A 12,440-nucleotide genomic window follows, 5' to 3' on the forward strand; every position below is an offset into this window, starting at 1 on the left:
CCCAACACGAACCATTAGTCTTACAAAACTATAATTCAAATGCATATGCCCAATTCCTTTCTTTACAACTCTGTGTACTTATTTGAGCCAGGTCTGACTTTTGTAGCCCAGATTGTCTAAGGAATGCTCTATTCCACTGAGGTTGGCTTTGAACTCATGACTCTTCTGCCTGTACCTCAGTGCTGGGATTATAGTCATATCTGAATTTTACTAACCCTGTCAAAAAGGAAAACCACAATGTAAGGAGAGTTTCCACTCAATCTATCTGCAACTGTCCTTAAAGCTACTATTGAAAACTAAAAGTTAATAAATCTCTATATTGATATAACAGAAAATATTAAAATACACAGACATACATAAAATCCCAAGCTGAAATTATACTTTTTCTGTGTCAACAGAATACTAGAAATCATAATTTATGCATATGAGAAAGACACAGATAGTAGTCCATAGTAAGGGAGCTAGTCTAGCATGCACAAAGCCCTGGCTTGATCCCCGGCTCCACAAGTCCTTTTAAATTTAAAAAATGGAAACATAAAAATATGAAAATATTCTATGGACCTAGTATTAAACTTTTTGGCTTATTTCCAAACAAAACTTTGAAAAGGAAGCAACTCTGCTCTTACCATGCCACAGTTTAAGTTTTTATCAACTTTGCAGAAGGTATGAGGAGGGGTCTCTCCTTTACTGGTTATAATCACACAGATATCAGTTACAGCCAAGGAATTCTGGGACCGCACTGGAGGAGCCCTTCGATAGGTGATAAAGATTCTCTGAGATGTAGCTGAACTATTGTTGACATTGGCACAGCGGCCATATGGTGTGGCTTGGATCACTTCACATCCTGGAATAAGCCTTTCTTTCCCTTCATACAGCACTCTGTATGGCAGGGAGGAAAGGGAGAGAAAGGTTTTAAGTTAATGCTGTTTTCTTCTTGAAATGAGCAAACAAAACTTTAGCCATTCCTGTTGCTCTCGAAACTTCAACCAGAAACCATAACTAAAATTATTAGAAATTATACTTCTCTGGAGTAATTTTTAAAGGCTTAAATATGATTTAAGAAGCAAAAATTAGATTGAGCAATTCAACTTTTTATGACAAACACATAAAAAAGGAATAGGAACACTACAGACACCCTCCATTCAGGCTCTAAAACTTCTACAGAGTATTCAGGTAGTTTTAGAAAAATATCCCTCCTAATTCTTGTCACGCTTTTATCTTTAAAAATCCTTAGACAGAATGAGCTCCACTTACTAGGGAGACAAAGGCATGAAGATCTCCATTAGTTCAAGGTCAGCCTGGTCTACACAAGTTCCAGGCCAGACAGGGAAAGAAAGCAAAACCATACATTCAACAAATACTATCAAGTAGGTAAAATGTGCCAAGTATCCCAACTGAGGCACAAGACTGACAAAGTTCAAGGTCTACCTTGGATACACAGGGAACTCCAGTTCAGCCTAGGCTACAGAGTAAAATCCTGTATCAAAACAAACAAACAAACAAAGAAAACCCCAAACCTCTCTGGCTTGAGAGGTGGCTCAGTAGATCAGGGCACTTACTGCTAAGCCCAACCTTAGCTCTGATTGCAGAGAAAACAGAGAAATGGCTCCTGTAGGCTGAACTCCACATGTGCCCACACACATATATTTATACACACACGAAGTCATTTTAAAATGTAATTTCAAAAAGAGTTAAGTTAAAAAAACTATACAAAATGTGAAAAAAATCAAGACACATAAGATAATACAATTCTTAAATGTATACACAACAGGACACGGTGGCACACCATGTCCTGCATTTATGATGATGAGACTGCTTAGGGGTATAATTAGACTGCCTTAGGAAAATAAAGGGGGCCAGGTATGGTGGTACACACCTTTCCTCCCACAACTCTGGGGGAAGAGGCAAATAGATCTCTACATAATGTACCTCTGAGTTCCAGGTCAGTCAGCTACATAGTGAGACCTTGTCTCAAACACCCAAGTCAAGTTGGGCTGGAGAGATGGCTCAGTAGTTAAGAGCACAGTTGCTCTTCCAGGAGACCCACATGGTGCACAGACATGCATAACACAAAACACCCTCACACATAAAATATTTTTAAAAATAAGTAAAATTTAAAAAATATATAATAAAAATGCACAAACTTTGGTGAAGGACATAAGAGAATTCTGTTACCCTTGCAGTTTCTGTGTCAAGATAAAAATGTTTTCAACTAAACTGGTTTTTTTGCCAAGGCTCAGGACAGCTAAGCAGAACTGAAAGCTCCAGGGCAGACTACGCTGTGCAGCTAGACATGTCTCCAGAAACCAAGTAAGTACTATTTTTTTTTAAAAAAAAAATGCTTAAAATGAAATGTCCCTGTTTTTTTAAAGTAGGCAAAGAATGAAAATAGACATTAAAAAAAAAAGAGATGCAAATGGCCAAAATCACAATTCTTTGTGTGTTTGTGTGTGTGTGTGTGTATGTGTGTGTTAGGATAGGAGTGGTTCTAAGACAGGCTTTCAAGTAATCTATCAAACTAGATACATAGCCAGACAGCCTCGAGTACTGGTCCTACCAAGATCACAGTCGAGTACCTCCGTGACCACCAGGCTCTACCATCAGTTTTTTTAGGAGTAGTTACTATAAACATGACACTTCAACATAATATCCACACATAGTAAATCATCGGGGGATTATAAAAGTAACATCACTTTCAAAGAAAAATAGTAACACAAATTTTTGAAATTAAAAGTCTTTGCAGCAGTTACAAAGAAGAAATCTTTTTTGTTTTGTTTTGTTTTTTTTTGTTTTTCAAGACAGGGTTTCTCTGTGTAGCCCTGGCTATCCTAGAACTCACTCTGTAGACCAGGCTGGCCCGGAACTCAGAGATCTATCTGCCTCTGCCTCCTGAGTGCTGGGTGGGCTAAGTGTACCATTACTATCCAGATTTTTTTTTTTTTTTTAATATAAGCAGGCTGGGAATTGAACCCAGAAGCTTATATGTTAAGCAAAGTAGGCCCATCTCCAGGGAGGGAGAAGAGAAGACTTCCCCCAAACCCAATATTTGAAATAGGATCTCATGAAGCCTAGGTTGGTCTTGAACCAGGTATACAGTCAAGAATGACCTCAATGTTTTAATCTTCCTGCTCCCACCTTCCAAGTGCTTAGATACAGGCATGAGCCATAACTAGCATCCAAATACATATTTTAAAAAGGAATACTCTTTCCTAAAGATATTTAAACTTATAGTTATTCATCGTTCAACACATACTATCTCTTAAAAACACAATGCCTATTATCATAACTCCTTATGTTTTTGTATCTAATTAAGAACATGTATAGATATACAATATATCTTTAAACTTAATCTTGAAATAAAAACTAATAAAACTATCAGAAACTTCATGTTTCTATTATGTACGTTTTTTACCTTTAAATAAATGTAATTCCCTTTACCATAGCAAAAGAGAGTGATCATACCCAATATCTGTAAGGGGTGGTTTATCTCTCCCTCTCCTGTAACACAGGAAAAGCTCTGGGCTTTTCAGACTTCCATAATTCAAGTTTGCTTGGAGCGCTGATGGAGTGGCTTCAACACAGGTGTAACCTTCAGGTACAGTTTCCCCAGCTGATTTGATAATAACAGCAATGTCTGTGATTGGAGCTTTAGGGCCAATTGATTTAGTATCTATACGATTTATTTCTTGATCCAAAAGAGTGGATGTATCAGTGAGACCTGCCACAACGAAGTAGTCTGTCACTCTTGGTCCTTTGTCTTCTATCATGATGACTATTCTATTTCCTGAAAGAGAAGAAAATGCATCATTGGTTGGAAATACTTTACACAGGTCAAAATTAAGAGTTAGGAATAATCAGCTACACATTTCTCAAATTTGTAATCAAACTTCATTCTGTAGAAGCATTTTATCATCTTGTCAGCTTTTACCTACAACAAAGACTAGTACATTTGCTACACAACTATATTCATTTCATGTACCTACAGCTCTTCCTTTAAGATCATCAGTGGAGTACAGTGGCTCAACCTGCAATCCCAGCACTTGGAAAGATAAAGCGGGAGGATTTTCAGTTTGAGACCAGCACTACACAATGAGATCCTGTTTCAAAACCTGAAAAAAAGGGGCCACTGAGGTGGCTCAAAGGGTAAAATATCTGCCTTTTTCAAAAGCCTAATGATATCAGCCTGATACCTGAAACCCACAAAGGGAGAGAGCCAGTGCTCCTGCAATCTGTCCTCTGACCTTCACATTCACAATGTGGCATACACACACACACACACACACACACACACACACACACACAACTGTTCAGTCATACATGGACATATGCACATATACATACTACTATTTGGTAAAGATTTATGCGATGCTGATCTAGGTAATACTATGGATGAATAATAAAATGATGTGAATTATGAATAGAAGCAACCAGAGCCCCTCCCCCAAAAGAATGCATGAGTCTACTTGTATTGTTGTTGTTCTTATTTGTGTATGTGTATAAAAAATTATACTATACTATGTAACATATATATACATGTATACATGTATACATAGTATAATTATATATATATACTACGTAGCCTCAGCTGGCACAAAACTGACCCTTCAGACCAAGCTGGCCTCAAAGTCACAGAGATCCATGTGCATCTGCCTCCCCCATTGCTTGGATTAAAGGCATACACCGCCATGCCTAGTACCATATAAATTTTAAATACTGGTTGCAGACATAGCTTAGTGGCCCCTCTTCCAGAAAAGATGGGTTCAATTCCTAGCACCTATATGGCAGTTCACACCAGTCTGTAACTCCAGTTTTGGGGAATCTGATGCCTTCTCCTCACCTCCTGAGTACCATGTATACACGGGACATATACATACATGTACACAAAACAGACACATATAATAAAAATAAAGAAAATCATTCTGGGCTGGAGAGATGGCTTAGCACTTAAGAGCACTAGCTGTACTTCCAAAGGACCCAGGTTCCATTCCCAGCACCCACAGGGAGGTTCAAAACCATCTGTAACTCCAGTCCCAAGGGATCTGACACCTTCTTCTGGCCTCCAAAGGCACTGTAAAAAATGTAGTGCAAAGACATTCATGTAGGCAAAACACTCGTATACATAAAAGGGAAGGGTCGGAGGACTTGTGAGGTGGTTCTGGCGGTTAAGAACCCTGGCTGCTCTTCCAGAGGTCCTGAGTTCAATTCTTGCAACCACAGGGTGGCTCATGACCATCTATAAAGAGATCTGATGCCCTCTTCTGGCATACAGGTGTATATACAGATGGAGTACTCACATAGGAAAAAAAAAAAGTCAGGCATAGTAGTCTATGCCTTTAATTCTAACACTTTGGGAGGTGTAGAGCCAGGCAGATATCTCAGTTTGAGGCCAGCTGAGGCTACCCAGAGAAACCCTGTCGAATGAATGAATAAATGAATGAATGAATGAATGTTAGGAACTATATTGGTAGAAAACACTAGAGATAATGAGGTAGAAGGAAATTTAAAATATTGATGGATATTTTCACTATCTTGATTTGACAATGTTTTCCCAAGTATATACACTTGTGTATTTTAATATAATATTTGATGTAATTAATTCAGGATATCATTATGGTATTTTGAATAGGTCTGGCTCCCACAGATTTATGTGTCTGAATGCTTGGTCCAAAGAAATGGCACTATTAGGAGGTATGTATCATTATTGGAGGAGTGTGTCACTGTGGGAGCAGGCTTTGAGGTCTCCTATGCACAAGCTACACCCAGTGTGGGACATAGTCCCCTTCTGATGCCTGTGGATGAAGATGTAGAACTCTCAGCTCTTTTTCGAGTACCATGTCTGCCTGCACACTGTCATGCTTCCCACCATGATGATAATAAGCTAAACCTCTGAAACTGTAAGCCAACCCCAATTAAATATAAGAGTTACCTTGTTCTTGGTGTCTTTTCACAACAATAAAACCCTAAGACAATCATATATTTTGGTCATATTTAACTCTGATGTTGTTGACTCCTCTCAGCTCTACTCAGACCATCCTTTCCATCCCAAAATTGGTCTTTTGCTTTGTTTTAAAAAAATAAAAACACTAAATCTAATTTGTGGTGCCTATATACTAAGGGAGGTGAGACCATGCACTGCAGTGTGTTGATTTCCTGTGTTACCCTACCAGGCTCCAACAACCCTTAAAGAAAATTGAGTCTCTCTCCACCAGAAGCCATAAACTATCAATAGCCCCTCAGCTAAGAGTGAGGGGTTTTTAAACCCCTAGCCCCTCTAAGATTTAAGCATTTTAAGTATGAGTTGTACACTTTATCCATTTTGTCTTTTCAAGTTTTTTATTAGCACATATTATACACAAAATGAGTTTCATTATGGCACTTTCATAAATGTATATATTTTGATCTTATTTAAAACACCTTGCTGGGAATAAGAGTACAGAACTTTTTAATAAGAGTAGTTTAATGATAAATACTCCATTTCTCTACTGGTTTAGGTGCATTTTAAATTATATTATGTTTTATTTTCATTTTTGGACTATTCCAAATGTCTTCTAAATTGTTTTGTTTTTTGAGCCCCTTATCGACACACACTTTGGTTTTTGTTGTTGTTAATTTGTTTTGTTTGAGACAGGGTTTCTCTGTGTAACCCTGGCTGTCCTGAAACTCAATTCTGTAGACCAGGCTGACCACTGCCTCTGAGTGCTGGGATTAAAATCATGTGCCACCACCGCCCAGCCCATACTTCATTTAAAAATGCATTAGTTAATTTCTAACCATGTGGGTCTTTCTATATGTCATCCTTTTTTTTTTATTTCCAACTGGTTGTAAGACAAATATTTTGCATAATTGAATTTCTTCAAAGTACTGCATATTTCTTATTTATTTCCTCAAATTACACATATTTTGCATTCAATATCTATCATATAACAACATATTAATAATAAATTCCACTTCTAGTCATCTAGGCAGAGTAAAATTGCTATCTTGAGACGATGCCTGCAGCCCTGTGTTCCTGTTAGCATTATGACAACAGCAATAAGGTGTGGAGCAGTTGGAGGAATGGCTCAGTGGTTAAGAGCACCTGCTGTTCTTTTAGAAGTCCCAGGTTTGGGTTTTGGTTTCCAGCACCTACATGGTGACTCACAACTGTGTGTAACTATTCCAGTTCCAAGGAACCTGATACCCTTTTCTGACCTCTATAGGCACCAGGCACATGCATGATGCATATTCATACATGCACTCATACACGATATATATATATAATATCTTTTAAAAACAAAATAAAAGGGGTTTTAATTTAGAAGAAGGAATACGGTCTGAAAATGGAGTCATGTGAGAATTCCAAGAAAATAACACAAAAGTCTTATGACCTCAGTTTCTTCAAAAGAGAGTATTGTCCCTGGAATGTGTTTTATGTTCCTACCAGGCAGGTAGCAAATAGGAAAGAGTTTGCTTCAGCTGTTGTGATCCATATGCCTCTATGGAAACCTATGTGTTTGCCATGTGTGGCTTGTCCTTGTGATCCAACACCTTACTTTTGTGACTCTTCTTAACCCACAGAATATAAATTGCCTGATGCTCTGAATAAAGTTGGCTATTGCACTAGTGCTTAGTCCCGCCTTCCCAGGTTCATGGCCAACTAAAGCAGTAAACAAAGGGGATGGGAGGGAGACAGGAGAGGATAATGAGGGTTTAAAAGGGTTTGTTTATTGTGGTGTTTTTTGAAACAGAGTCTCATTAAGTATCATTCCCGGCCAGCATGGAACTCGCTAGCAGACCACACTGACCTTCAACTCTTGGAGATCTACTTGCCTCTGTCTCTCTTATTTTTTTAAGATTTATTTTTATTTGTAAATTATGTGTTATTAGAGACTTCGGTGACGCTCAGAGATTAAGAGGGCTAGCTGCTCTTACAGAGGACCTGGGTTCAATTCCCAGCATATATAGGGCAGCTCACAACTGTCTAATTCCAATCCCAAATGATCCTAGTTTCTCTTCTGGCCTCCAAAGGCACTGAATGCATGTAAAGCACGAATATACATGCAAGCATATCCTCCATACACATAAAAACATGTTTTAAAATATATGTATCTGTGTAGGGGTATGTGTGCATGAGCTTAAAAGACCCTAAAAGGCTAGACTGTTTGAATTCCCCTGAAGCTGGAGTTACAGGCTGTTTTGAGATGCCTGATGTGGGTGATGGGAACCAAACCCAGGTCCTCTGAAAGAAAAGCCAATGTTCTTAACTGCTAAAGCTATCTCTCCAGTCCTGTACTTATGTTTGGTTCTTCCCCCCAGTGGGGGTGGTGATGAGTGGGACCAAGTCACAGCAATCCTTTTTTCCTTTTGCCCCACCCTCTGAAACGCCCAAATACTAGACATTTAACTCTCTTTACCACGACCACTTCATACTGCATCTACTTTATGGCTGGACACTATTTTTATTCATTCATATACTTAATGACACTAAGTTATCTCTATACCCTGCTGCCATCACAAAACTGAAATGAGCCTGGGGGTTCAGGTATCACCTTAAGATAGAAATTTTACTTTGGCTAGATAACTAGACCTTTGATTGCCATACCATAGTGGTTCTATTTTTAATATAATTTCTGAGTAATCTCCCTAATTAATTTCCATGTTTGTACCAATATACATTCCCACAAATAGACATGACTCTCTCTGCTCTAAACTTTGAGCAATTCTGTGTAGCAAAAGCTTTTCTTTCTGTTTGTTTTTAAAGACAGGGTCTCGCTCTGAAACCCACGCTAGCTAGAACTCACTATGTAGCTCAGGGTAGCCCAAACTCTCATTAGTCCTCCTGCTGAAGGGATTACAGGTGTAAGTAATCATGCTTAGCTTTAACAAAGCTTTTTTAAAGTGTACCTCCTCTTCCTCCCCACCCCTCTTCCTATGTAGTCCCAGCTGGCCTCTCTTTCTGTTCTTTTCTGCCCTTCCCCATCCCCCATGGCTCTGATGAATTCTATCTGCCTCTACCCCTCCTTCAGGTCCTCACTCCCCTCCTTTCTCCTAAATAAACTTCTCTTATACCAGGTCTGTCACATGGCCTAATTTCTCAGAGACACCTTGGCCCATGCCAAGACATATATCCCCGCCTACAACCACATTATATTTTATAACAGCTTCTCCCTCCTGAGTGCTGGAATTAAAACCATGTAGTACAATGCCTGGTGCCCAAGGAATTCATTAATGTAGACAAAACACTATTCAACTTACACAACGAAATTTCATCCACACAATTCCTCTCACTGTTATAAAAATTTCAAAATTTATCTGCATGTTCCCAATCCATGCAAAATGAATGATATTTTTTTAATCAAGGAAAGTACCATTGTATCAGTTATTGGCTACATTTAAACAATGCAAAAGAGAGGGTTAATGTGTTCCTTTAGACAGCTCTATCAAGATCAGCTATACCTCTTTAGTCAAAGACTATATAAAACAGAGGTCACTTTGAATAAAATCGGTTGACAGAACCATATTCTCCACTGTTGTGTCTGTGGCTCACACAAGAGTGATGTAAAAAGAGGCTGCAAACACAAATGCCTAAAAGTACTTAGGCCAGCCTACAGAATGTTAAAACAGGAGGGTTAAAGCAAGTTCCAGGCCTGGCCTATAAATAACTTGTTTCTGGTATTAAACTCATTAGGTCACTAAAAAGATGGGAGCAGATGCAGGGCTAGTTAAGAGATGGGGAATAGTAAGAGGACAAGAGAGGAAAGGATAATAGAATTAAACATACTACATACATGTATGAAGATGTCGGAATTAAACATATTATATATAAATAATAGAAACATTAAAATTTTTAAGGAATAATAAATAAACATGTATTCATGTAAAACCAAAGTATGTATGGATATGAATATCATTAGTAGGACAATTATGCATAGTTTCATTTTTGCAAAATGTTCATTTTCAATTATGCAAAATGTTTCATTTTGGAGAAATCTGTTTTTTGAGACAAGGTCTCACTTAGCCACTCACTATGTGGCCCAGTCTGGCATGGAAACCACGGCGATCCTCCTGCCTCTGCCTCAACAGTGCTGAGAGCTGAATTGTGAGCTACCACACCCAAATAGTAACAAAAAATGTTATCAGGAGAAAAATACAAAAATTCACACCATCTTCTCAACTTTTCTATAATCTAAAATTATTCAAAAAATTATAATTTTAAGGTTGAGGACATATCTCAGCAATAGATCACTTTCCTAGCTTGAGAGAAGTTCTCTGTTCAATCTACAGCATCACTAGAAAAAATTAAAATAATTTTATTTTCTTTAATTTTTTTATTGAGGGAAAAGGAAGTGCCCATGAGTATGTGAACACAAGCCTGTGGAGGCCAGAGGTAGAGCCTGGGTGTCTTTCTCAAGTTGTTGCTTTTCTGCCTTATTTTTGAGTCAAGGTTTGTTACTGAAGATGGAGTTCACCAATTCAGTAGACTGACCGACAAGATGCCAGGGGTCCATCCTCCTGTCTCCTTCCCTTCTTCTCAGTGCTGGGATTATGGAAGCACAGTGTCACACCTGGCTTGTTAGGGTGGGTGCTGGGAACCAAGTACTCCTGCTTGCATAGCAAACACTATAACAAATGAGTCAGTATCCCTGTTCCAATAATTTAAATATATGTAAGTGTTTTAATTTATTACATATGCATATGGACAGTATTGACAACAGTAATAAAAACAGTCTACATGTCCATCAACTGGTACTAATATCGACGGGTACCAAAGGTCCAAAATGTGGTAGCATATGTTCATTTACACAATCAAGTGCTGCTCAACAATAAGAAGAAATACTCTTCCACAAAGACGATGCTTGAAAACACTCCACTAAGTGGAATACAATCATGCAATATGCTTCTATTTCTGTAAAATACTCAGAACAGCAAGTCTATAGAAGCAGAAGTAGATGAATAGCAGACGCAGGCTGGCAGGGATTCAAGAGAAATGCAGAAGGATTGCGAATCGACAGGAGGCTCCTGTTCAAAATGATGATGTTCTGCAAGAGCCAGGGATGGGAGCCTATGATCCCAGCACTAGAGAGAAAAAGAGAGGAGGGTGGAGATGTCGAAGCCAACTGGAGAAAATGAGATCCTGTCTCAAAACAATTAACAGGTACTAGAGCAGTTTTCAACCTGGGGGTCACGACCCCTTTGGGGAGTCACATATCAGATATTTACATTATGATTCGTAATAGTAGCAAAATTACAGTTATGAAGGGGCAACAAATATAACTTTATGATTGGGATCACCATAACATGAGAACTGTATCAAAGGGTTGCAGTAGTAGGAAGATTGAGAACCACTGTGCTAGAGAAGGCTCAGCAGACTAAGACTGGTTACTTTCTCTCTTTTTCTCCCTCCCTCCCTCCCTCTCTCCTTTCCTCTCCTCTTCTCCTCTTTTAAAATAAAGAGTGCTTGCTGCTTTTCCAGAGAACTGAGTTCAATTCCCAGAACCCATGCAAGGAGGTTCACAAGTCTAGCTCCAGGAAATCCAACATCCTTTTCATGGCCTCTGTGGGTACCTGCACACATATGTACACATCCAAATGCAGATACACATAAGAATTTTTTTTAAATGGTTATGTGTGTCCTTGCTAGTTCTGGTTGCTTAAAAACACACCCAGAGCCAGTAGGTGGTGGCTTACTCCTTTAATTCCAGTACTAGGGAGGCAGAGGGAAATGGATCTCTGAGGTCAAAGGCAGCCTGGTCAGAGTTCCAGGACAGCCAAAGCTACAGAAAAACCCTGTCTTGAAAAACCAAAAACCAACCAACCAACCAACCAAGCAAAAAAGCAAAACAAAACAAACAAACAAAAAATCTCAGAAGCAGCGTCACCAAAAACAACAAACAGTATCTAATCCACCCTGGGGCAGGGTCCCTTAGAGAAATGAGAAGGCTGAAATGTATCAAGGAAAAGATATGGTACACCCAGAACGACACATGCAAAGGACAAAAGGCACTTTAAAAATTAATGGGGTCCTGTCAGTAGTCACAAGTACTAGGTTAGTGAGTCTCCCATAGTTCAAACTGTGGATGATCTCTGAATCAAAATACGTAGCAGAAACTGGGGGCATGACTCAGAAGTAAGCTGCATACAAAAAGACAAAGGACGGTACCAACAGATTATAATACATTTAGCAATAGATTATAATACACTAAGTTTTCTAATGTGAGCCCATTCTGGTCCTACAAAATGAAGGTCAGAAGACTTTTTTTTGTTTTTGTTTTGAGACAGGGTTTCTCTGTATAGCCCTGGCTGTCCTGGAACTCACTCTGTAGATCAGGCTGGCCTCGAACTCAGAAATCCACCTGCCTTGCCGGGCGGTGGTGGCACACGCCTTTGATCCCAGCACTTGGGAGGCAGAGGCAGGCAGATTTCTGAGCCTGGTCTACAGAGTGAGTTCCAGGACAGCCAGG

At 39.0% G+C, this 12,440-nt stretch overlaps 1 protein-coding gene across 1 annotated transcript in view; it reads right to left on the bottom strand.

The window, feature by feature from the left end:
• The window catches only part of Dennd4c (DENN domain containing 4C), a 93,733-nt gene that overhangs the window by 72,787 nt on the left and 8,506 nt on the right, over nucleotides 1-12,440 (bottom strand). The window contains exons 2-3 of the mRNA XM_028773325.1: nucleotides 3,463-3,784; nucleotides 627-879 (exon numbers count right to left, since the gene is read on the bottom strand). Of these exons, the coding sequence (XP_028629158.1) occupies nucleotides 627-879; nucleotides 3,463-3,767 (558 nt within the window). The 5' untranslated portion in view covers nucleotides 3,768-3,784. The remainder of the gene's footprint in view (nucleotides 1-626; nucleotides 880-3,462; nucleotides 3,785-12,440) is intronic.

This window comes from Grammomys surdaster, unplaced genomic scaffold (genome assembly GCF_004785775.1).
Source record: "Grammomys surdaster isolate TR1022 unplaced genomic scaffold, NIH_TR_1.0 225, whole genome shotgun sequence".
NCBI lineage: Eukaryota > Metazoa > Chordata > Mammalia > Rodentia > Muridae > Grammomys > Grammomys surdaster.